We start from the raw sequence: 23,611 nt of genomic DNA, 5'->3' as shown, positions 1-23,611 counted from the left end.
GTGTGCATTGTGTGTGTGCATGTGTGCATTGTGTGTGCATGGGTATATTGTGTGTGTGAATTTGTGTATTGTGTGTGTGCATGTGTGTATTGTGTGTGCATGTGTGTGTATTGTGTGTGGTATTTATGTCAACTATTCCAGAGATATGCTGGTTCTTCTGTATTTATCATAAAGCCAACGGATATTTTCGGTATCCCTTGCGGTCATATGCATATACCAATGCAAATTAGAGAGGTCATATGCAAATTTTAGTGACTACTTTCACACTGTAAACAAACACGCCCATCTATTGGCGATCGTGTCCAGATTGACGGCCGTGCACTGTGAGTGCCTTGATGAGAGAAAATTGTTGTCTCGTAATGAGAGATATGATCTCTCTAATTTACATCTGAGAACTAGTGGTTCGGGGTCAGATCCGTTCTTTTTCATGATGCCGATGAGTAATTTACACATGAGACTGGAGAGTTCATAAGGGGTATTGTTTCGATGGGGAGAACATTATATTTGTTGTTCAAAAGTTTAACTGAAAGTTTCCCAAATTCCATATGTGTTTCTTGTCATTTTTCAAACTAAGTTAATATTTGGTGACAACAATACGTTCTTTAACATAAAAGTTGACTGGGAACTACATAATGTAACGCAGTCAAATGAGTGATCATTAGAAAACTGAGCTTGTGACGTCACGCATTACTACGCACAAGGGTCGCTAAATACAATGTTTATTCCCAATGCAGGATATTAACCATGCCAAAAGACATATATAAGCCGACAAAGAAGCTTTATCGCAGGTTAACATGAATAAGTGTATCCGAGTGCACCAGTCTTGCATCTTTTACCGCCTCTCTATGGAAAATACTGTTAACTCGATTCAGTAAGTAGTTGCGCGGTAACTATCAAATTTAATCAACAAAACGGTTTGAAGCATTAAGATCCAGTCAAAACGTATTCCCTGTTGTAACTGTGGACTGAGGATCCTTGGCGTGACGAGGGAACACTTAAACTGTTTAACATTTAATAGATGGAAAATTAATGAACAAGTATAGAGGATTTAGTAAAAACATTGACATTGTAGTACATTGACACAAGCGTTAAGGTTAAGGTCTTTGCTATATTTTTTCACAGAGAGGCCAACCACACCTACCATCACCGGCCCTGCCTCACCTGTATCAGGTGAGAATGTCACCCTTACATGTTCCTCCACCTCCCGGAGTCTACCCCCGGACCACCCCCTACTGACCATGACTTACATCTGGAGAAGGGACAGGACCCTGCTAGAATCTGGTGATGAGTCTCCTACAGGTGGAGATGACCTGACAATAATTCACGCCAGCAGAGAGAACTGGGGAGACATCTACAGTTGCCAGGCTGTGGAGGAGGGACTGAAGTCTGACTGGAGCCACGAACATGTGCTGAATGTTCTCTGTGAGTAAGAACCTACCTTGCTTTAGGTAACAGAACCTCGTATTAAGTATCCTTGAAACTCTGCTGAGTCACACTTTTGTGACAAGTTTCTTTCGCAGAAGTTCTGTGTAAACAGAACAGAAATCATTATTGTGAAAGTCCTGATAGGAATGAGCGACAAGTTTGCTTCAATGATCAGTTGAAAGTTTCAAAACTGCGGCTGGACCCCGTTCCTCAAAGCGAACTGTCGTACGTCTGTGGTAAAGTATGGGAATTACGATCGCTTTGAGGAACGGGGCGCTGGTATGATCACCCGGATATGTTGTCAAGAGTTGCGCATAGCAACAGAGTGGGTGGGTGAGTTACAACGGTGTCCCAGCTGTAGACGGTACTTATTGTTAGAGGAAAACAACTTGATACGATCGCGAGACAGGGAGGTTTGCCATTCTTATGAATCCCAAGAGCACAGGCCAAACCAAGCAGCTGGTCTTTATTCAGACATTTACGTCACAGACGGAAACTAGACTTACATCTCAGAAAAAGACTTCCTTCCTAGCTGACCATCTCACATGCATTGCAGATGGACCTGACCAGATACACTTTGACGGCATAAGGGGCAAACTGGAGGAAGGGAAACCTGTAACGACGAGATGTTCTGCTGACTGTAACCCTGCCTGCACTGTAACCTGGTGGGACACATCAAGACAGATGGTGATGACAGGACACAGGAAGGCTGTGTTGTCTATACCAGCTGTAGATGTGTCTGTGTCTAGACAGTACATGTGTCACGTCAACAACACACATGGGAGTGCATCACGGAACCTGACACTGGATGTCTTCTGTAAGTCAACACTTCTATAATAGAATCTATAACATACAGCCTGTCTTTTGGATGACATCTGCCCTTCCATTCATCTTAACGTGATGGAACAGCTGCGAGAACACCAACGGCAGTGGTACCCAACGATTCAAAATCATTAGCCGTATCAACTCGTAATATTGATAAGAACGTCAATCAAATGTCAATATCACGACAATGTTTTTGTAAAATCAAAAAGCAGCCAAGCGGCACAGATGCCTCCTAATCTTCCCTTTATATGTGACACCAAATTCGACACTTTTCCGCCTCTTTAGAACTTCGCCTGCACTAGTTCGATCGCTGATGTTTCCAACGTTGCATGGCCTCCTGTTGAACTGGCGTAGACAGTGAGGTTGATGGGGATGTCCTGTGAGAAAGATTATTTGAGATGAACATCGCATGTGTCAACCCATTAAATATGTCTGAATCAGATTGAAGTCTCATGAAGACCCGTGATGTTACTTGCAAATTGTTGAACGCTGACGTTGCATGGTCTCTTGTAGTGCTGACGTAGAGAGTGACGTTGTTGCATCAACTTGACTGACTCTCTGACTGACTCTCTGACTGACTCTCTGACTGACTGACTGACTGACTGACTGGTTGACTCGCTGACTAACTGGCTGATTAACTGACTGGCTGGTTGACTGTAAAAGCGATGAAGTTCTTAGAATGGTTTTGGATCGTGTCGTTGTTGTGTCAAGTTGACTGACTCTCTGACTGACTGACTGACTGTCTGACTCGCTGACTAACTGGCTGATTGACTGACTGGCTGGTTGACTGTAAAATCGATGAAGTTCTTAGAATGGTTTTGGATCCAATGACTGTATCACTTGCAATTTGACCATTACCGTTGAATCCGTCTGTGACAATAGATCGATGGGCGTTGTAGCGAGAACGCAACAGGTTGTAATGCAGTTGGAAAGTGTTATTTCAAATGAACTTCTCACCCACCCACCCACTCAATTTCGCAGATACGGGGCAGCCCTGGTTATATTTCTAATCCTGGTGTACATTATATGTCTGGTATTTTGTAAGCACGTCATGTACCTTAAATAAAGCAACGTGTCTTGCATCTTTTTTTTTCTGATAAGAAAACATGATTATTCTTTACTGAACTGAATATTGTCCAAATTAAATGTTTCAGCACGTGAGGTCACTGAATCTGGTGTCGTTTCCACCGTTCCCGTGACTGCTGTCTGTTCGGTCCTCATCGTGGTCATCGCCGTTGTCGTCATAGTTGTTGTTTGTAGAAAACACAGACGTGGAGGTAATACGGTGTGATGTGATAGCGTCTTGCCTGAGTGTGTGCACGTATACATCGTCACTAAGTTATCCCACTGCACATTTTTATATGTGGTGAATAATGTATGACAGTCAGGGATAAGGGCGAGGTGGTGAGGAAGGGTGAAGGGTGAAGGGGGTGGGGTGAGGAAGGGTGAAGGGTGAAGGGGGTGGGTGGCGAGGAGGGATGGTGGGGGTTGTGGGGGTTGTGGGTGGCTGGGTGGGGTTTGGGGACAGGGGTGGATGGGTGGGGTGAATGAGGTGTCTAGAGCAAAGCATATAACAATACATTTGTATGTAGCGCCTGATGTCTAGATGTCTATTTGCACTCACACTCAGTAGAAAGCTAGCTAATAAGTATTTCCATTCATACTGACATTTTCGACGATATGATCATTTTGTCCTACCTAAAGTGACTGATCCTGTTTAGGTCTGATTTGCAACGTGTCTGTGGTGTATCTTGATTAAATGTTAAAGTGTCCTTGATGGTGACAATTCATCAAGGAAGAAGACTAAGTCTCTTGTTGGGAGATGGAATCTGAGACAGGCCTTTAAGGAAGAGTTTGAGAGAGAGGATAGATTGTAAGAGAAGGCGGTGCAAGTATACTGAACTAATTTAGAAACGCACCACTGAGATAAAATGTTTAATGTCCGTGGTACACGAAGAAAAGAACTTGTCCCCGTTGACACTGAAATTGTCAATGAGGATTGAAACACAAGTAAAAGCTAAAGTAATCTTTCTCAAATTAGTGCAAAAATGAATTAACGATAACGTTGAAGGGGGTCAAACTTATTTCCAACCGTGGTCAAAAGTTTCACACAGTCAATGTCAGTAACGGTTATGGTCATCATTTGCATAATCCTTCTGCAAAATGTGAAGGCGTTCATCTCCGCCATGCTGGGAACAGAAACGACAGTGGCTCTCAGTATGTATGCGTTTGAGCTGTAACTCGACCACGACAGACGTGTATATGTGTCCTGTCATGATTACCAGTCTCTCTACAGATCAGTACGCTTCCATCAACCCTGCTGTTACACTTTCCACGTCACTGTGATCCTTCTATACCCCTGACTGAGATGAAATCAGGACTTGTAAAGAGAATACACTCAGTCCTGTTCCTTCAATGAGTGAAGACAATGTGGCGATCTCCGGCTGGACAAATGGTTGTCAAGGGTGTGCTCGATCACGTGTTGTGCCAAAGACAACAATTTGGTGCGGTTGAAAATTTCGGTATCATTTTGATACACAGTTGACTGATCTGACAATGTGTTGTGGAAACGCCACGTTTTATGTATTTCTACGTGATTTGCAGGTAAAATGGTCATTTTCAACAAATGGTGGATCACGTCACCAGACAGGAATGCACGCATTTCTTAATATGCATCGTGTTTATCTGTCAAAGTCAGATTACTTCAAGCACAGTTTGGGTTCAAAATTCGTTTTACATCTTCCATGATTAATGATAATAATGGTATGCTGGGGTTTCAGAAGTAGTTCAGTATGGAATCAAGCCAAGGTGCTTGAAGAGGATATGAATCAACAGTGTGCACATATTTACAGATTTAATGACCTTCAGTCTCCAAGACACTAATTTTAATCGACATTTGTTAAAAAAACATGTCGGTCTACAAATTTCAAGCTGTTTATTTCTAACTATACGGGAAGTTTGTTTATCTTATATTTTTCATCTAACATTGCGCATATGTAACTATTTACACAGACTTATTTGTTTCTGGTAAAGGATACACATTTAATAGGTGAGTACCTGCTATCAGATACAAGTAAGACAAATGACTAAACAACTTCGTAGTATCTGCTATTTTCCAAGTTACTGTAGAAACACTTAATCACAAACACAGTGATTTGATTGGCTATGCTACACTAATCAGTAGCAGTATATATGGAATACTGAACCCAATCTGAATTAATAGCACAATGAGCTAATGAGCTGCTGGTATCACAGTTTTTGTCATTTCAGGCAAATGTTAGAAGATCCTTAACTACCCATAACTCAGAACGTGCTTACCCTTTTTGTGAACACATTCATGCATTTAACCGTTACAACTATCTTGTCCTTTGCAAGATTCTGTGTCTAAGGAAAGCGGATTGTTTTTTTCTTAAATATCCTTGATTCCGACCACTTTCTACATTTCCTTCCCCAGCGTTGTCACATACACCCGTGACGCAGACACAGACGGAGGCTACGAGGAGATAGCAGGTTGGCGCAGGACGTCATTGTTGTACACCGCGTCAGTTGATTCAGATGACGTTAAACAGGTCATGCGAATTATTAAAGGGGTAGTGTGTTATGTACAATGTCTGAAAATCAGTCTTGGACTTTTGGTAAGCTGTCAACATACAAAACTAAAGTTGTATAAGCATTTTCAAATTCTGACAACTATGAGCAGTGATTGACCTACTGAAACTAATGCCGTGTTATGTAAAGTATCTCTTAAACTCTTAAACTTCTAAGTAGAGAAAAATAATAACATCAGTGTGCAATGTACGGGGGTGGTATATACAGATGTGCACAAAACATCCGTGATGAAACTTAAAGTTAGTAATTAATTAGCTAATTTTGTATGCATAATTGTTTCCACACACTTTAAACTTTCAGAGAGAGGATTTGCTCGTCATCGGTGAGTATGTTCATCAATCTTCAAGTAAGATGAATAAATATTTCATCACCACATTGGTGTAATTACCCGTGGTAAAGTGGTTTTCATCAACCCATGCTTGTCGTAAAAGCTGACGAACCGGATCGATGGTAATGCTGTTGAACACTGGATTATCTGGTCCAGAACCATTTATTTACAGACCGTCGACATATATCTTTGATATTGCTGATTGTGGCGTTAAACAACAAACCAACCAGGCAAGAATATACACGATTTGGGGCGCGATATAAATTGAGAGTGTGTCCCAGCTTAATAATTTCCTCTCATTATGCTCACGTTCAATGTTCACTTTCATCAGCCTGGTGTCGTATCACAGGGAAGACGAAAACGATGGGAGCTACCAGGAAATAGAAGGTTGGTGTCTGAAGGTTAACAACTAACGTGATTTGTAACGAATTTGAAACTCGAACTGCCGTATAGGGTACTAATATGTCGAGTGAACGTAGCTCGAACTATCTCCCGTCTGAAGGACCCTTGAAGATCTGGGGTAGATAGCCTTCAGATACCCATGCTTGCAATACCCATATGTCATCGGTTCCCATTTGAGCAGATCGGTGGTTATGCTGTTGATCACTGGATTGTCTGGTCGAGACTCGATTATTTACAGACAGTGCATGGGCTATGAAACACGAACTACCGTGTATGGTATAATGAAACGTAGCTCTAACTGTCTAATGTCTGAAACCTGGAACGGGAGTCGTGTCTCAAACCAAGGAAAGAGACCCAAACCCCCGATTATTTAGTTTGAAATAGCCATAATAGAATAGCTACAACATTGTAAATAGAGTCAAATTCGTTGATATTCTAGATGTCCCAATACTTAAGACATTTTTCAGTGTTCAAGCAGAAATTGGTGATGGATCGTGTTGGGGAAAAGGATCCACTAGTCTGGACAGCTGTAACGGTCATCCCGAATGATTCGTCCTTATTCATGGCTTGCTTACTTTATTGCTTTACCGTTTCTGTAGAGAAAAATACTATTTTCTCAGTTTAAAAACATTATTTATGCCATAAAGTTGATTAATGCTTTAATAGGAACAAGAAAATACTCCATGGTGAATACGTCGCTGTATTGACACTTGAATTGTCATACTTAACACAGATATGTGTCATCTTATTTGTGTCTTATATCAGAGGGTGAAGCAAACGTAGACGACATCGTCCCTGTCGTAGCTGTCTATTCCGTTATGCTGACTGCTGTGGCAGTGGTGGTGGCAGCAGTCGCTGTTCTTGTCTGCAAGGATGTAAAAGGTACAAAGAATGCATGAATAGTTTTGCATGCAATGTAAGTGTCAACCCCCTTCAATTCCCAACACACCACAGCCGACACAGTATTACCCCAACGTGCACGATCTGGTCAGAACCTGTCTTATACAACCATGCATGTTACAACAGGTTACAATCTGGGTGTTCTCGGCATATTTCAGACAAGCGTAGTATTGGTGGGATATTGCTGAAAGCAGTGTCGAACAGTATGGGAGCATATCCGCGGTTCACCTTCATGTGCTGCAAAATTTTGTTCTCATTTTAGTTTGTAAATGTTGTTTTGTTTTTTTGATTCAGTACGGAAGTGGTCGGTAGGCCACTGGATAAGGTGTTCACGCCAAAGACTTAGGTTCGATTCCCCACATGGTTATCATGAAGCACAACTGTGTAGTTCTGGTTTTGGTGATGTTGATGGACTATTCTAAAAGCGACTTATTCTTTACTGTTACTCTGTGTGGACGAACCGATCTGTTCAGAAATGTTCAAGTTTGTCTTTTGTTTTACTTGCAGAGAACCAGGACAACAGGTACATGCTTTTACGTTTTCATCTGGACTCGTATGTCAGACATCGTAATTACCAGAGAACAAGTCTTCAAATAAACGGTTGTTGTCTTTGGTGTGAAACACCATTTACTCAACTTACTTCAGAAATCTTACTATAAGCCTTCACAGATTAACTGTGGAAATGACTAAAAAAGTAACAATTGTATCTATGTAACTTATGCACAGTTTGTTAAAAAAGGGTAGGAAATGTATGATCATGGTTGAAGTGGGAGGTGATTTCCACTGCACACTACTTGAAAGAAAAATGCAGGCATTTATGGACAAGTCAAAATTAAGGGCAATATAAGTGTAATGTTGTAATTATAGATGTGGTGACTACCTCACTGTGATGGCAGAGAGGTTATCCCATGACTTCAGTGATGTACCTCGTGCTTCCAACAACGATGTCTTACCTCTACATGATTACGAGCTACCCCTGAGGGAACAGTTCCACATCTACACGTCTCTCTATCCTCCATCTTCCTCAGCACATGGCAACAGTACCAGGTGAAGCCTAAACTGACGGAACAGTTCCACATCTACACGTCTCACCACTCTTCATCTTCCTCAACAGAGGACCACAGTACCAGGTGAAGCCTAAACTGACGGAACAGTTCCACATCTATATGTCTCTCCACTCTTCAACTTCTTCCACAGAACCTATACAGATTAACACCTCAGCTAGCTCATCATTTCAGCTGGAAAAACAAGAGTACTCCACTTACTACACACCCAATAAGAGAAAATGTTTTCCACGATTGCCTCTTTTACAGAGGTACTCTTAAAGAGGACTGTACCGATATCCACAGAATTGTGAGATTTGTTCCTGCTTGTCCTTTACATACCCGGAGAATGTTGATGTCTGTTCAACGCCATGATGTATGCAGTTACCGAACAGTATGTCCTTTCAGAAAGCGGACGCTTGTGAGGAAAAGCTTTGAGCTTTACTCACAGTATATCATAGCATGTCAACAACACTGATTTAGCAAAAACAGTTTTGATCAATCAATAAAGCTGTACCTTTCATTTTCATTTCATAACATTTATGTTTTATTTCATCAACATCGATAATGTGAAAACACAGTTTTTCAATCAGTATAGCAGCTTTAACCTGTTTTATCAAAAAGACTAAACTCTTACGCTTTCTGAACACACTGACCAATATAATATCAAACACTACACACCTAATAGTATTTTGAAGATACTGTTGAAGAGGCGGAGTGTTGGTTTTCCATGAAATTAGGTGGTCTATTTAAGGGGTCTACACAAGGTCAAGAAATGTTGGGAGAAACGTGTAACTCTGGATGGTGACAATGTAAAGATGTCTTAAAGACCAACAATCAAAACTGAAGTTTCTACTATGAAAACGTCTTGGTGACAAGTAAAACCTTTTTGATATCCCCTCGTAAATAAACGGCCAGTAACTGACTGATGTGCTACGTAGTCAGGCATTGACAGAATAGTTTACAATTCATCATAACAGCATGTTCACAAAGCAATCAGCTATCAAAGAACGGTGGACGTTCACACAATCTACATTTTCACAAAACAGCATAGAGTTAACAGTGTTGATTAAACAATATTAGACATTAACGCTAAATATGTGAGTCATATGATAAAGTTTGCACTGTTCCACATCAACCTGATGTTAGTGCCAAGGAAAGGCAATAATAAAGAGATGTCCATTAGATTAAAGTTAACATAGAATAGCACCAGTAACGACTTCTGGGACTAGAAGAAAGTAACGTTAGACACGAAGCAACGACGGGCAGTCCCAAGTATTCCACAAAGACATATATGGCAGGGGATTTGACCCTGGGAGATATACATTCAATATAGATAAACGCACAACGCATGGCTCTCTAGGCTTTAGAGATACTGGGCCCGGATACTCGTTACCAGTGTGAACTTTGACATGTTTATGGTCAGTTAGCTTTAAGATCTTCTGTTTTCAATAGCACATATCAAATATGCTTATTCCACAATAACATATGAGGAGAAGCATTTAATACCCAAATACATATACAATGGCACGCACTCGAGACATTTCCCTCAAGTTATACCAATTGCCACTTCTCAAAGGAATACCACCACTTTTGTTTTGTTTTTGTTTTAAACATATTTTATTCATGAGAAAAGGATTGGGTACATGTTGTACAACTTAGAACACCTTCTCCGTAGTATTTACATAATATTATTTACATTCATTATACAAGATGGACAGACAAGAACAGAAAGATGAGAAAGATTGGGGCAATTGCAATAATTAAGAAAATTTTTTTGATTGACAAATATGTGTTTGAACAAGTTTAAATATGTTTTAATTTGCATGATCAGTCAGATCTGCATTGCCACGTAGCAGTAACTCAGAGTTTATAGTAACAATGGTAACACTGCGTAAATTAGCCATCATGATAGATCTCTCTTGAGTATATAGTTGACAGCCAAATAGGTAATGATGAGAATTTTCACATATATATCCACAAGAAATTTTGGGGTTATCTATTATGCCAGCACGGAATAGATCGAAATTCAGTTGACTACACATGTAACGTAGTTTTGTAAGGGTGATATTAGTGATTCTCGGTCCAAAATCAAAGTATTTGGGAGCTGTGTTTTGTGTTACAACAATATTTGATTTAAAAGAATTCAGTGACACGCTTTTCTAACTTCAACTGGAAATTCATTCCACATTCTAATTGTGGAAGGAAAATACGAATTGTAAGAAAACTTCAAACGGGAGAAGGGAAGCGAGACATCGTCAGAGTTACGAAGATTATAGTTACTTTTAGACGCTACCTTCCCAGGAACAAGATCATTAAGCTGTATGCTGTATTTTGTAAAAAAGACAACGTTTTCGCTTTCTCCTACGCTCTGCTAAAGATTCCCAACCAGTTTCATAATACATATGTTCATGATGTGTATATTTGGGTAAACCTGTTACAATTCTTGCTGCTTCTAATTTGCTTGGTATTGAGAACACCCATCCCATACCTCACACGCATATTCAAAATGGGGTCTTATGAACATTACATAAATTCTATTCAATACACAGCGCGGTAATAAAAATTTAAGTTTACGTAGAGAAGATATCATTTTTGAAGCTGTTTTTACAATATTATCAATGTGGTGAGACCATTTACAATCTTTTCTAAACGTTAATCCCAAATGTTTATGATTTTCAACGGTTTAGACCCGAACCCCGTTGAAGTAGAGATTGAATGCCTCAATATTCCTATGTAAGGTGAAAATAGTTGCCTCAGTTTTATCAGGATTATATGTTATAAGCCACCGCTTTGCCCAAGCCCGCAGTCTTTCCAAGTTTGAATTCAGTTCTCTTTCAATGAATAGATGATCATGAGAAGATAAGCCTGGCGACGAATCATCAGCAAATAATCGTGTCAAGCAGTCTAAGTCATCAGCTTGTGGGACACCAGCTTGTAAATACCTCGGCTTGGATAGGGCTCCATTTACAAAGACGCTTTGTGAACGATTACTTATGTAATCAGCTAGCCAATTTAACAATGAACCATGAATTCCGTACTTTTCTAATTTCAACAATAAACCTTTAGGCCACACACGATCAAAAGCTTTAGAGACATCACAAAACACCATACAATAGTGTTTTTTATCATCTAAGGCCTCACATATTTGGTCATAAATTTCAATTAATTGATGGACAGTTGAATGACTAGACTGAAATCCTGATTGGTACTTATATAATAATAATTGATTTACATGAAAATAGTTGTACAGATGTTTGAACATCACTGTCTCAAACACCTTGCCCACACAACTGATCAAGGACATAGGTCGATAGTTAGAGACCATTGAGCGGTCGCCCTTTTTAATAAGGGATTTACATGTGATTCTTTCCTCATACTTGATTTATATACGAGTCTTTAATGATTGATTGAATAACATGCATAGTGGAATACTTATTGAATGTGCTACACTTTTAAGAAACTTATGACTGATTCTGTCCGGGCCAGAAGCTTTTTCAAGATGTAAACATTGGATTATATCAGACACTTCATTTACATAAATAGTTACACAATCCAAAGTAGAACCAGTGCGTTTGTCAGAGAATGGCAAATCAGTGTTTACTTCGTTAATACTAGATATAGACTGAAAATACTGATTAAGTTTCTCTGCTTTCTGCGTATCAGTGAATAAAGTTGGATTTTCATCTGCATCATTTTGTTTCAAAGGCGGAATACAAATGACGGATCCTGAATCTTTAATCCAGAACCGAAGTAATTTCCAGTAGGAATCGTTATTACTGCAGTACAAATCAAGTAAAAAATCGTTTGTAAAACTGACATAAAATGACATAACATTTCATATTGTAACCACCACTTTTTAAAACAACCACTTCAGTCTTATCCCAGTAAAAATGCGTATCCCTTTCGGCAAACCATAATAAAACAGTTCTGTCATCTCTGGATGAAACTAAATAATAGGTTTACACGTGGATTGAACTCATGTGCTAATTAGATAGACAATAGATATTGGTTAGGGATATGTAACGGCATTTGTGGCCACAGAACAACTAAAACTGTACTTTCGTCGTCGGACCTCTAGACTTCCCCTTTAGTCATCTTCTGTCCTCCTGTGGAATCCCTGTAATTTCTCATTACAGTCAGTGAACTTTTTTCTCCCTCGGGTCAACCTTACGATTAATGTCTTAACATGTGGCAGTTTCAGCACTTGGGACTTTGTTGAGACAATCAAGGCCGGTTTGAGAAAATACAATAAAGGCAGCCGAGAAAAGCAGAGTTTACTGAAGTGTTGCTTGCCTAATTTCTTTGAGGTGATGAAAGTCTCACGGCTCATTCTCACGGCTCATTACCAATAACAGAATTGTACCGTCCACACTGTAATGGTCGGCCTGAAACTCAAACTGAAAACCTCATTTTTCACATTTGTCAGAAAAACCAGCACATACGACATACGACAGTTTTCACTGCTACAAAATGTTGATAATAGCCAACTAACTATTCCAGTCGAATATTCCATATGACAGCATTATTCCCTCACAATATCTTCAAACTTGTAAACTGTATTTGTAAACTGTATTATAGACAAACATGTCCGCATAATGAATAAAACAATCTGTCTGACTAACGGAATCGGGTGACTCGCTGACCTGGTTGAAAAATACCATGGTATTCCGATTGAGCAGGTTGATGCTCATGCTGTTGATCACTAGATTCTCTGGTACAGACTCGATTATATATAGACCTCTGCGATATAGCTGCAACATTACCAACCAAAGGTAGGTTTCTGAGTAGTCTGTTATCAACGTCACTTGTCTGTCCATATGAATGTAAACAACTAGTTACTGACTATTAAAGGCTAAGACCTCGTAGGCATGTGTTTAAATTCAACGGGAAGTTACCCATTTTTTGTAGGGAAATATTATCCATCGAAACTAAATATCTCATCTCTTGAAAACAATTGTTAAGGTGCGTGATGTATCAGTATGAATTTACCACGCTAGCAGCCATGTCTTTGGCTTACATTCTCTTTTGGGGCTTACATGTGTGTGGTATGTACCTGTCAGCTGTAAAGAAACCCATTAAATGAGCTTTACATGACATTATATAAGTGACCAGTTTTGTCTAAGAAAATTTTTTTTGAGAAACTAGATATTTTGACGCCTAAATTTCTCGTTCACAATTCGTTTGCGTACCTGCATATGTGGTATGTACCTATCAACTTGTAATATATTGATCGGGCTTCAATAATGAGCTTGAATATTTATGTCAACTGTTAGCCTTGTTTTCAGGAGTAATATTTGTTTTGAGTACAGCTGTAGCCTCCATGACAACTGGATACCCATACACAGTTACACGTGTTGGTGAAGATGTTACCATGACCATGAACCCTGAGAATGTCAGCTCAGTATACTCCGTGTTTATGAATGGCTCGGTATCTAAGAAACTGTTAGTAGTCATCCCTAGCTCACACCGACTAGAGGGACTCAACAACAGTCACACCGGCTACGGGACCAGGATCAGATACACCGGGGAGGACTCCCCATCACAGGCCGGACAGCTGAGGTTCACCATCTACAATGACGCTGGTACTTACTACTATCAGGGAAGCAATGGACAGGAAATTACTGGATGTAGACAGGTCCTCGTTATAGCACGTGAGTGGAGTTAACAGAATGGTAGATAAGTAAATGAATGAGCCTAAACTAAAACGTAATTAACCATATATAAAGACGTGTGTGTGTACGTGCGTGTGCATGCGTGTGCTTTTGTGGAGTTAAGGATGGAAGTATACATGTGAAGATCAGGGCGGGAATTGGACTTCATTACCCACTACTTGTCGTACGAGACGACTAACGGGATCGGGTAGCTCTCTGATTTGGTTGACACATGTATATGTGCGTATATGTATGCTCATGATGCTGATCACCGGACTGTCTGGTCCAGACTCGATTATTTACAGATCGCCGCCATATATATGGAATGTTGTTAAGTGTTAACAGCCATGCAACCAACTACTCACTCGCAGAATTTTAAACTTGTCTGTGTAATATTTTGATATTTCGATGGACATTTCTTATATCTTTTTTAATGGCAATTTATCAACCGTAACAATTGTGATATTAGTTGAAAATATTTCCCAAAATAATTAAGGGTTAGAGCATGTTAATTTGTTTTTGATTCGAAAGTATATTTGAAGAGTGTTCGTAACTGCCTTTCTTCATTGTGATCTCTTTGAGCTCAGAGTGCTGCACATTTCTCATGCTTTATATTTTGAATTCCTAATCCCACCACAGCGGTTCTGTTCTCATTTGTTAAAGCAAATGTATGTTTTTGTGTGATCACCTGCTTTCGGAAAAAGAGTTACCAGTGTGAAAGTGTAACCTAAAGTTTGTAAAGAATGCACTACTTTCACCCTCGTGCCACATGTATTTTGTCCATTTGTCCGGTTTATCCTCATGTGTATTGTTGTTAGAGGTGAATGTGTGTCAAAGACCGATGTGGGGAGCTTGACTGTGCATGACACGAGCAAGTGACATGAGTTAAAGTGTATGATGTATTGAAAAAAGGAGGAAGAACCTAACAAAGGCTACAGCACTGCGACTATTATATTGATTGATTGATGTGTGGTTTAACGTCGCAGGCGGCAATCTTTCAGCCATATAGCGACGTGAACATTGAGAATCCAGACAATATTCTGCCAACAAAGGGCAGTAAAAAGTTACTCAGTACCATAATATTAAAAGGCAATACAATAATCTGCCAATGAAAGGCCGCAAAATGTAAGTCAGTATCATAATATTAAAAAGCAAAACACTAATCTACCAACAAAGGGCAGTAAAACGTTAGTCAATATCACAACTGTTGTAAAAAACTAACAACTACAGATAAGAAATAGCGTTTTGATTACCTGGAAGACCAATGAAATGATAGGAGTAAAAGCATGCTGTATGTCAAAAGACAAATTATAACTTATTTAACAGATTTATTTCTTTCAGGTAACCTAAAATTAGGTGATAACTCACATTGTTAAAAAGATCTTTTAAACTATTAGACGAATAAAAAGTATTTCTTGCAGGAGCAAAATCCACACAGTCAAGTAGTATATGCTTGACTGTTATTTGCTCCTGGCAAGGAATACAGGAAGGGGCGTCTTCACCCTTCAAAAGGAACTCGTGCGTGTACCGAGAATGGCCTATACGGCAACGTCTAAGGATAACCTCATCAAATCGAGTAACGCAATTTAGATGAGTATATCCAATGGCTGGCTTAATTTGAAATAATTTATTATTGATCTGTGTATCTCACAGCGCCTGAAAGAGTTGGCGTACATATGAACGGATACAGGGCCTAAAATCTCTATACGAGATACTAAAAGGAGAGATTTCCTTGTCCAAGGCTGCCTTGGCCTCTGCATCAGCCTTGGAATTGCCTCTAATGCCCATGTGGCTGGGCAGCCAGCAAAAGACGATGATGTACGAGTTCATGCATAACGACTGGTATGATTCCAGAATATTAATAATGAGTGGATGAGAAGGAGAGCGATTCTTAAGTGCTTGAAGGCAGGACAATGAATCTGAGAAAACAACAAATTTACGCAGATTGCTGTGTTTCATATACTGTAGAGCTGTTAACAAAGCATTTGCCTCAGCTGTAAATATAGAAGCATTGTCTGGAAGCCGAAAAGACAATGCTTCAGATCCAAAGACGGCAGCAGAAGCAACCTTACCACCATCCTTGGATCCATCTGTAAAAATAGGGTAGTAGGAAGTATACTTATCTTGTAGGATAGTAAATTCCTGCCGATAGACCAATTCATTTGTTTCTGATTTTTAAACTTGGAAAGTGATACATCAACCTTTGGTTCAACGATACACCATGGTGATGTAGATATAAGACGGGATTCGGCAATAAGATTTAGATCAATGTCAGCAGCAGATATGTGCTCTCTAATTCTGATGCCGAGGGGTGGAACAGCATTAGGTTTTTTATCATAACGGTGAGAATACTTTGGGTTAAAAACACAGTTAAAAGCAGGATTAGAAGGGTTTGATTTTAATTTGGTTATATACTGCAAAGATAGTATAATGCGTCTTAGAGACAGTGGAAGCTCAGCAGCTTCCACATACAGAGATTCTACCGGAGATGTGCGAAACGCCCCCATGCAGAGTCTGAGACCCTGGTGGTGGACAGGGTCCAGTAGCTTTAAAGTGGCCTTAGTGGCCCCACCATAAACGATAGAACCATAGTCCAGCTTGGGACGGACTAAGGAACGGTAGAGATTGAGGAGTGTGGCTTGGTCGCCACCCCATTTAGTGTTAGAAACAACTTTAATGATATCTAATGCCTTCAAGCACTTAAGTTTCAGTTGCTTAATGTGAGGTTTGAAAGTGAGACGTCTGTCAAAAATAAGACCAAGAAACTTGGCTTCATCCACAACTTTAATAGGATGTTTATTCAAATAAAGATTTGGTGCTTTGTGGCAACTTGTTTTACGGCAGACTTGTATACAATTGGTCTTTGTCATAGAAAACTTAAAGCCATTTTCCAAGCACCATCTGTGGATTTTATTGAGGCACAGTTGTAACTGCCTCTCGATGGTCTGCATATGTTTGCCACGACATGATACATTAAAATCATCAACAAAAAGAGAACTATCAGTATTATTATTTAAAACTTTTGACAGACTGTTTATCTTAATGCTAAAAAGAGTAACAGACAGGATACTGCCCTGTGGGACACCTTGCTCTTGCTGAAAATAATCAGAAGAAGTGGTGCCCACACGGACCTTAAACTGTCTGTTACTCAGAAATTTAGAAATGAATTCTGGTAATCGGCCACGGAGGCCTAATGAATGTAAATCTTTTAAAATACCATGTTTCCATGCTGTGTCGTATGCTTTCTCAAGATCAAAGAAGATCGACACAACATGGTCACCGGCAATGAAAGCATCCTTAACATATGATTCCAATCGAACGAGATGCTATGGTTCTTTCTGAATCCACACTGAATATCAGAAATAAGATGGTTGGATTCTAAATAATACACCAAGCGGTCATTGATCATTCGTTCCATTGTTTTACAAACACAGCTAGTCAGCGAGATCGGTCTATAGTTAGACGGATCAGTGGCATCTCGGCCTGGTTTAGCTACAGGAACTATGGTAGCATTACGCCAAGAGGTTGGAAAATTGCCAGAAGTCCAAATTTTGTCAAAAATGTGAAGTAAAGATTCTAGAGATGACTGGGGCAAGTGTTTCAACAGCTGATAATGTATGTTATCAGGCCCCGGTGCTGTATCATGAGCTTTATTTAAAGCAGCAAGCAGTTCGGATATAGAAAATTTGTCATTATACTCTTCACCATTGTCTGAAGAGAAATCAATTTTGGACTTTTCCTGAGTTTTCTGATATCGCTGGAACTCTGGCACATAGTTATCAGAAGACGAATGTTTTGCCAGAGTTTCAGCCAATTTGTTAGAGATATCAGACTTATCAGTTAAAGTGTCATTTCCAACAACTAAATGTTGAACAGAGGATTTAGAACCTTTACCTCTAATTTTGGCAATCATGTTCCAAACTTTTGAAATTGGGGTCCGAGAATTAATCTTGGAAACATACTTATGCCAAGACCCATGCTTTGATGATTTATAGCAGCGACGGGCCTTGGCAGCATTAATTTTGAGTTGACCTAGATTGTGGCCGGTAGGATGTCGGCTGAAGTACTTTTCAGCCTTCTTCCTTACTTTTCGAGCTTGTTTGCATTCACTCGTAAACCAAGGTATACGAGTACGTGGAACACCAGAGGTCTTAGGAATGGTCTTGTTTGCTATATTTAAAAGTGTATCAGAGAACGCTTGAATAGGATCTCTTGCATCAACAAATGATTTACTTGAAATTTCATCCTCACAAAGCAGCTGGAAACGAGGCCAGTCTGCCTTGTTGAAATTCCACTGTGGCAAAGTAGAATCACTACATGTGTCTGAGACTGATAATAGAGTGGGAAAGTGGTCAGAACCACAAAGATCATCATGAACTGACCAAGATAAATCACTGTATAAACTAGGGCTACATAGCGTTAAATCTAGAGCTGAATATGTCCCTGAGCCGGGATGTAAATATGTGCGTGACCCGTCATTCATAATGCACAGGTCGTTATTTAAAATGAAATTTTCAAGCAGCTTACCACGACCATTACAATCATTAATTCCCCACAAAGGGTTATGACCATTGAGGTCGCCCATGATAACGCATGGTTGAGGTAACTGATCATATATCTCCTGCAGCTCAGACTGTGTACAATGAGCTGAAGGAGGGATATAAATAGAACACAATGTAAAAACAATTTGTAATGTTATTCTGAGAGCAACTGCTTGCATTGAGGTTTTTAATGGAACAGGGCTATGAATGATGCCCTGCCTAACCAATATAGAAGAGCCACCTGTAGCTTTATCTGCATTAGCAGGTGAAAATGAGTGATATCCACTATATCGTCTAAAATCAAAATGATCAGTCTCTTTCATATACGTCTCTTGGAGGCAAAATGCCACAGGATTGAAGTCCTGTGACAAGAGTTGCAAGTCGGGAAGGTTGTTCCTAAGACCTCTACAGTTCCACTGTATAAGGTGTGGGGCCATAATTAAGGATGCTTACTTGGAGGAAGAATTGGAGATCTCCCTCTTCTTCTTCTACTGGAAGAATAAGAACGGTTGCCACCTCTAGACCGAGGCGTATGTTCATCACGAGAAGGTGATGGGCTGGGGGTTCTAGAGGAAGGACCAAGTTCCATATTTTCAAAGACTTCATAGGAATTCCTAGTTTCAACTGTTTTTGGTTGTAAATCAATCTGTTTGTTGGATTTGGTTTTAGCGTGCTTCTGCGCTTTTTGGCTATTTGGGGATGATTGCAATTCGTAGAATTGTTGGACGGGGTCTAATTCTCCCTTGGAGACTCGGCCAGAATTTTTAGGGTTTTGTTGTTTAGAGGTTGAAGAATCTAAAGATTTGGTAGAATTAGAAGGTTGAGAAGAGCTATCTGTCTGAGAGTGAGCTGACTTAAGGGAGATTTGTTTAGGTTGTTCTGCCTCAAGCCATGTAAAGTCAGTTTGACAAGAGGCTGAGCAAGTGGTCTTTCTAATTGATTGAGAAGCAGCTGCAGAGTAAGATTGGTTGATATTAGGCAGATTTCCTTCAACGATAGTTCTGGCTTCATAGTAGGTGATGTTTCTTTGTGTTTTCATTTTTACTATGTCATTTTCTTTTTGGAAGACTGGACACTGCTTTGAGAATGCTGGGTGATGACCCGAGCAATTGACACAACGTGCCTCCTCATTACATTCTGAGCCTTCATGCTCTGATGAGCCACAGCGAAAACAAGCCTTTGAATTCCTGCACGAGTTCGCACCATGGCCGAACTTTTGGCATTTGTAACACCGTAGTGGAGGTGGGATATAGGTGTCCACTTTGATATTACAATAGCCTGCTCGAATTTCCTTTGGAAGTTGAGCACATGCAAAAGTAATCAAATAGGTATTAGTGACAATGGTTCCAGTTGGTTTCTTCAGAGAGAAACGTTTAATATGGGATACTCCTTGTGGGGAGAGGGCATGAACGATTTCCTCTTCACTCATATCTGCCTTTTCTACTGCAAAAGGGTTGAGTTTTACTGCAGCAGATTCCTGACCTTCAATGACAATAAATTTGGACCAGTGACTTGACTTTAATGGATTTGTTTCAACTTCTTCGTCAGATGAGCTAGAATACAAATGTCTTTTCTTGGCGGTTGTTTTGGAAGACATGGTGAGATTTAGTAAGTTCGTCATCCCTGCTCCCCACCCGCCACCGAGCACCAACAAGGGCGGTGCCACTGTCTGCGGATCTCCAGCAGACTGGCACCAGGGATACAGGGATGATATACACTGCTAAGTAAGGTCTGCCCAGTCATCCACTGAAGAAAGGGAGAGTCCTCCCCGCTATCAGAGAACAAGCCTTTCTCAGCTTCAAACTGAACGAATTCAAACCAACAGTTTGGCTCATGAGCCACCGCCTTCTAGGAAGATGGTGGCAAAGAAACGTCTGAGCTTTAGTACATTTAATACACATCAATAATCACTATATGTTGGCCACAATAAAGTATGACTTCCTAGGGCATGGCGTGACCAGCCGATTGACCAAGACGAGCCCACTTGGCCGCCCCTCTAGGGGAAGTCCGGGTCAAAGTGGTGTGTTGAGGTCAGGTCATATAATTGCCAATGGCCTGACCCCTCAACCACCAGACAACCATCCTCCCCCGACAGTAGGCTGCAGCCCACGGCCAACAGGCCGCCTCATTTCAGTCGCCTTCTACGACCAGCATAAGGATACTGGGGACCAATTCTAAACCCGGGGACCCCACGGGTTGGTAAGGAAAGCGATAGGATAGAATAGCCAAAAGCATAAGTGACAGCAAAGCAGGACAAAAGACTGGATCAGAGGAACAGTTCAAGGTAAAGCATGGGAAAGGAGACAGGAAAGCTGGAAAAGAGGAAGAGCAGGAATGGTGTCATTTCGCTACCGAAGGCATTGCCTCCCCCACACCACGAAGAGGTATGACACCCTGTGGGGGCGCGACTATTATAAGCAAAGCATATAAACTGGTCACATAATGTACCATTTATGGCATGAATGCCAAAAATGCAACATACTTCAGCAAGTTTTCATAGAAGGAGAATCGAACCTACCTATACTCAAACAGCCCTTGACTTTTCATTTCAAAGCTCTCTCAGTGTCTTTTCACTAACGTTTTGGGAACACTTCAGATAGAACGTAACTGTACCTGTAGAAGCTGTATTAACTGTTTCAAATACAGAGTTTTCAATGTCATCTAGTTCTTTCCATATTGCAAAACATTGATTCACTGTGGCTCATGCTTAATCCATAAATCACCGATTTTATTGTCTGTAACGGCTATGTTGCAATGCAGCTCAAATAGCTGTTTCCTTCATTCTTATTAGTCAAAAATACCTTTCAAACATGGTGATTCACTGTTTTAGAATTTTCCATTCTAACGCTTCTAAATCTCTTAATCCTTTGTGTATGCCAATCAATTCGGTAGGCCGGGTTTTGATTAATGTGGAGGCTCTTCATGGTAGAATCTTATTGTGTACTTTTGCACATATTTATTTATGTGATGATCCTCTGATGATGCATGTCAAGACTCATAACGAAAACAAGGAATTCCACAGCTATTCTCTGTGTGCCAAGGTTTGAAGTTGGAAGGTTTTGTTGATGGTGATGTACTGCTCGACAGTACAGTGATGTACATCAAGTGAAATCCTTCACCAAGTCTACCAAGAGTCGGTCACTGGGGAGAAGCTTTCTGAGAAACCACTGCATCGTGTATGGATTTACAACGTCTTTATTATTTACAACACGACGTTTCTGGGCTACTTCCTTCCCCTTCATCAGGTGAAGGACAGAATATGATCACAAGTATCGCAGGCATTTTGCATCGAGGTTTATAAGGAATATTTGTATATTCCTTGAGTTGTGTAGATTGAATATCTCTCTAAATAATTTCCCTGCTGTCAATAGGAACGAACCATTAAGACAAAAGTCATCAATATCGCCCGCAACTGTATGTCAGTGTTTTGGTGTGCATACGGCAGAGTGGAAGGCTTGTAAGGTTTTACAGTTTTGCTCCTAGAAAGAACACTATCACCAAAGTCAGCCGAGGTCGAAGTTGTTGCCATCTAAACGTCATAAATATTTTATTCAGAAATCCAAACCTAAAAGAAGGCATCACTATACCACCAGGTCTATCCATATGCCAAGTTTGGTGAAGTAATAGTGAACAGTTTTAAGGTTCTGTTCCAATTTCAGTGTCAAACATCTTGTCATGGAAACAAAGAAAAAAAACCCAGCCAACCAACCAAACAAACAAAGAAAAAATAACAAACAAATTTCACACACTGGTGCAACACCCGAAAGGCACATCTAGGAATCATGTTGAACATAGCGAACATGTGTACCACGTTTGATAAAGCAAACGTTTGGGTGATCTGCAAAGAACATGGAAACCTAGAAAGATTCATGTCCAGGTCTAATCCCCGAAAGGGATCAATTATGCTTGGCGTGTGTAACAAGTTCTACGAAGCTAGCATTTATAGTGTAGGAGATCTGCTCTGAACAAGTTGACATCCCCTTAATTACAGGCTAAGTCATTTCCAAACGGGGAAATATGAAACCATATCTGGGTCTAACCCCGAAAAAACTTGGGATCATGTTTGACATGTGTACCAAACTATCACAAATAGTTCAGGAGATCTGCTTCGCACAAAGTTTACGGAGGTACGGAACTCGTTTCTATATCCCTGGGATTTTCCCTCCCCCGCTGGTTTTCACTTGCTATCAAAATTTCGGAGTGGTGTTTCATTCTTCACATCAAAACGCCACCTGCCATATTCGTACTGCATTATATTTTGTATGTGTCTACGTGAGAGAGGAGAAAGACGTAACTGGTCAAATAGTAAATGTTTGATAGAGGGAATATTACTCTTGACAGTTCACGAGAGGGTGAATCTCGGCGTGAGTGGTTGGGTTGCAGTGGTGTTTGGGTAGAGAGGTGTATTCAAATTAAGCAGTCATGCTGTGGAGGAGGCGAAAATGTTTTTGTAAGCACTGAGATTTTAGCATTTAATACTCATTTGTTTGTCATGTCAGATTTGTAGACAGATCATCAATGTTTTAAATAGGTATCACTTGTAGCGATAGCCCGAGTCAAACACAGTACTTTTCAGCACAAGCAGTGAAAGTGATAGGTGATTGGTGAATCAGTGGGTGAATTTGTGAATTAATTTTTGAAAGGCTGAATCAGTGGGTGAGTGAGTGTGTGAAAAACGTTGGTGAGTCGGTGAGCGAGTGAGTGGGCGGGTAAATCAGTGAGCGAAGAAGGGTGCAAATAGGTAAGTCGGTGAGTGACTGGGTGTTTGGGTGAATGAGTGAGTGAGTGGGTGTTGAGTAAATGAGTGGGTGAGTGAGTGAATAGGTGGATGAGTGCGTGGATGAATCTGTTGGTGCGTGAGTAGTTGAATGGTGTGTGGATGAT

At 40.3% G+C, this 23,611-nt stretch overlaps 1 protein-coding gene across 1 annotated transcript in view; it reads left to right on the top strand.

Moving 5' to 3' along the window:
* The window catches only part of LOC137260228 (carcinoembryonic antigen-related cell adhesion molecule 2-like), a 33,672-nt gene extending 25,132 nt beyond the window's left edge, over nucleotides 1-8,540 (top strand). The window contains exons 12-17 of the mRNA XM_067797957.1: nucleotides 1,123-1,422; nucleotides 1,982-2,177; nucleotides 6,519-6,574; nucleotides 7,355-7,471; nucleotides 7,997-8,012; nucleotides 8,357-8,540. Of these exons, the coding sequence (XP_067654058.1) occupies nucleotides 1,123-1,422; nucleotides 1,982-2,177; nucleotides 6,519-6,574; nucleotides 7,355-7,471; nucleotides 7,997-8,012; nucleotides 8,357-8,540 (869 nt within the window). The remainder of the gene's footprint in view (nucleotides 1-1,122; nucleotides 1,423-1,981; nucleotides 2,178-6,518; nucleotides 6,575-7,354; nucleotides 7,472-7,996; nucleotides 8,013-8,356) is intronic.
* Nucleotides 8,541-23,611: the final 15,071 nt, after the last annotated feature.

Source organism: Haliotis asinina, chromosome 1 (genome assembly GCF_037392515.1).
Source record: "Haliotis asinina isolate JCU_RB_2024 chromosome 1, JCU_Hal_asi_v2, whole genome shotgun sequence".
In the NCBI taxonomy this organism is placed as follows: Eukaryota; Metazoa; Mollusca; class Gastropoda; order Lepetellida; family Haliotidae; genus Haliotis; species Haliotis asinina.
Note: the sequence above shows the minus strand (reverse complement) of the source record. Positions and strands in the feature narration are given on the sequence as shown.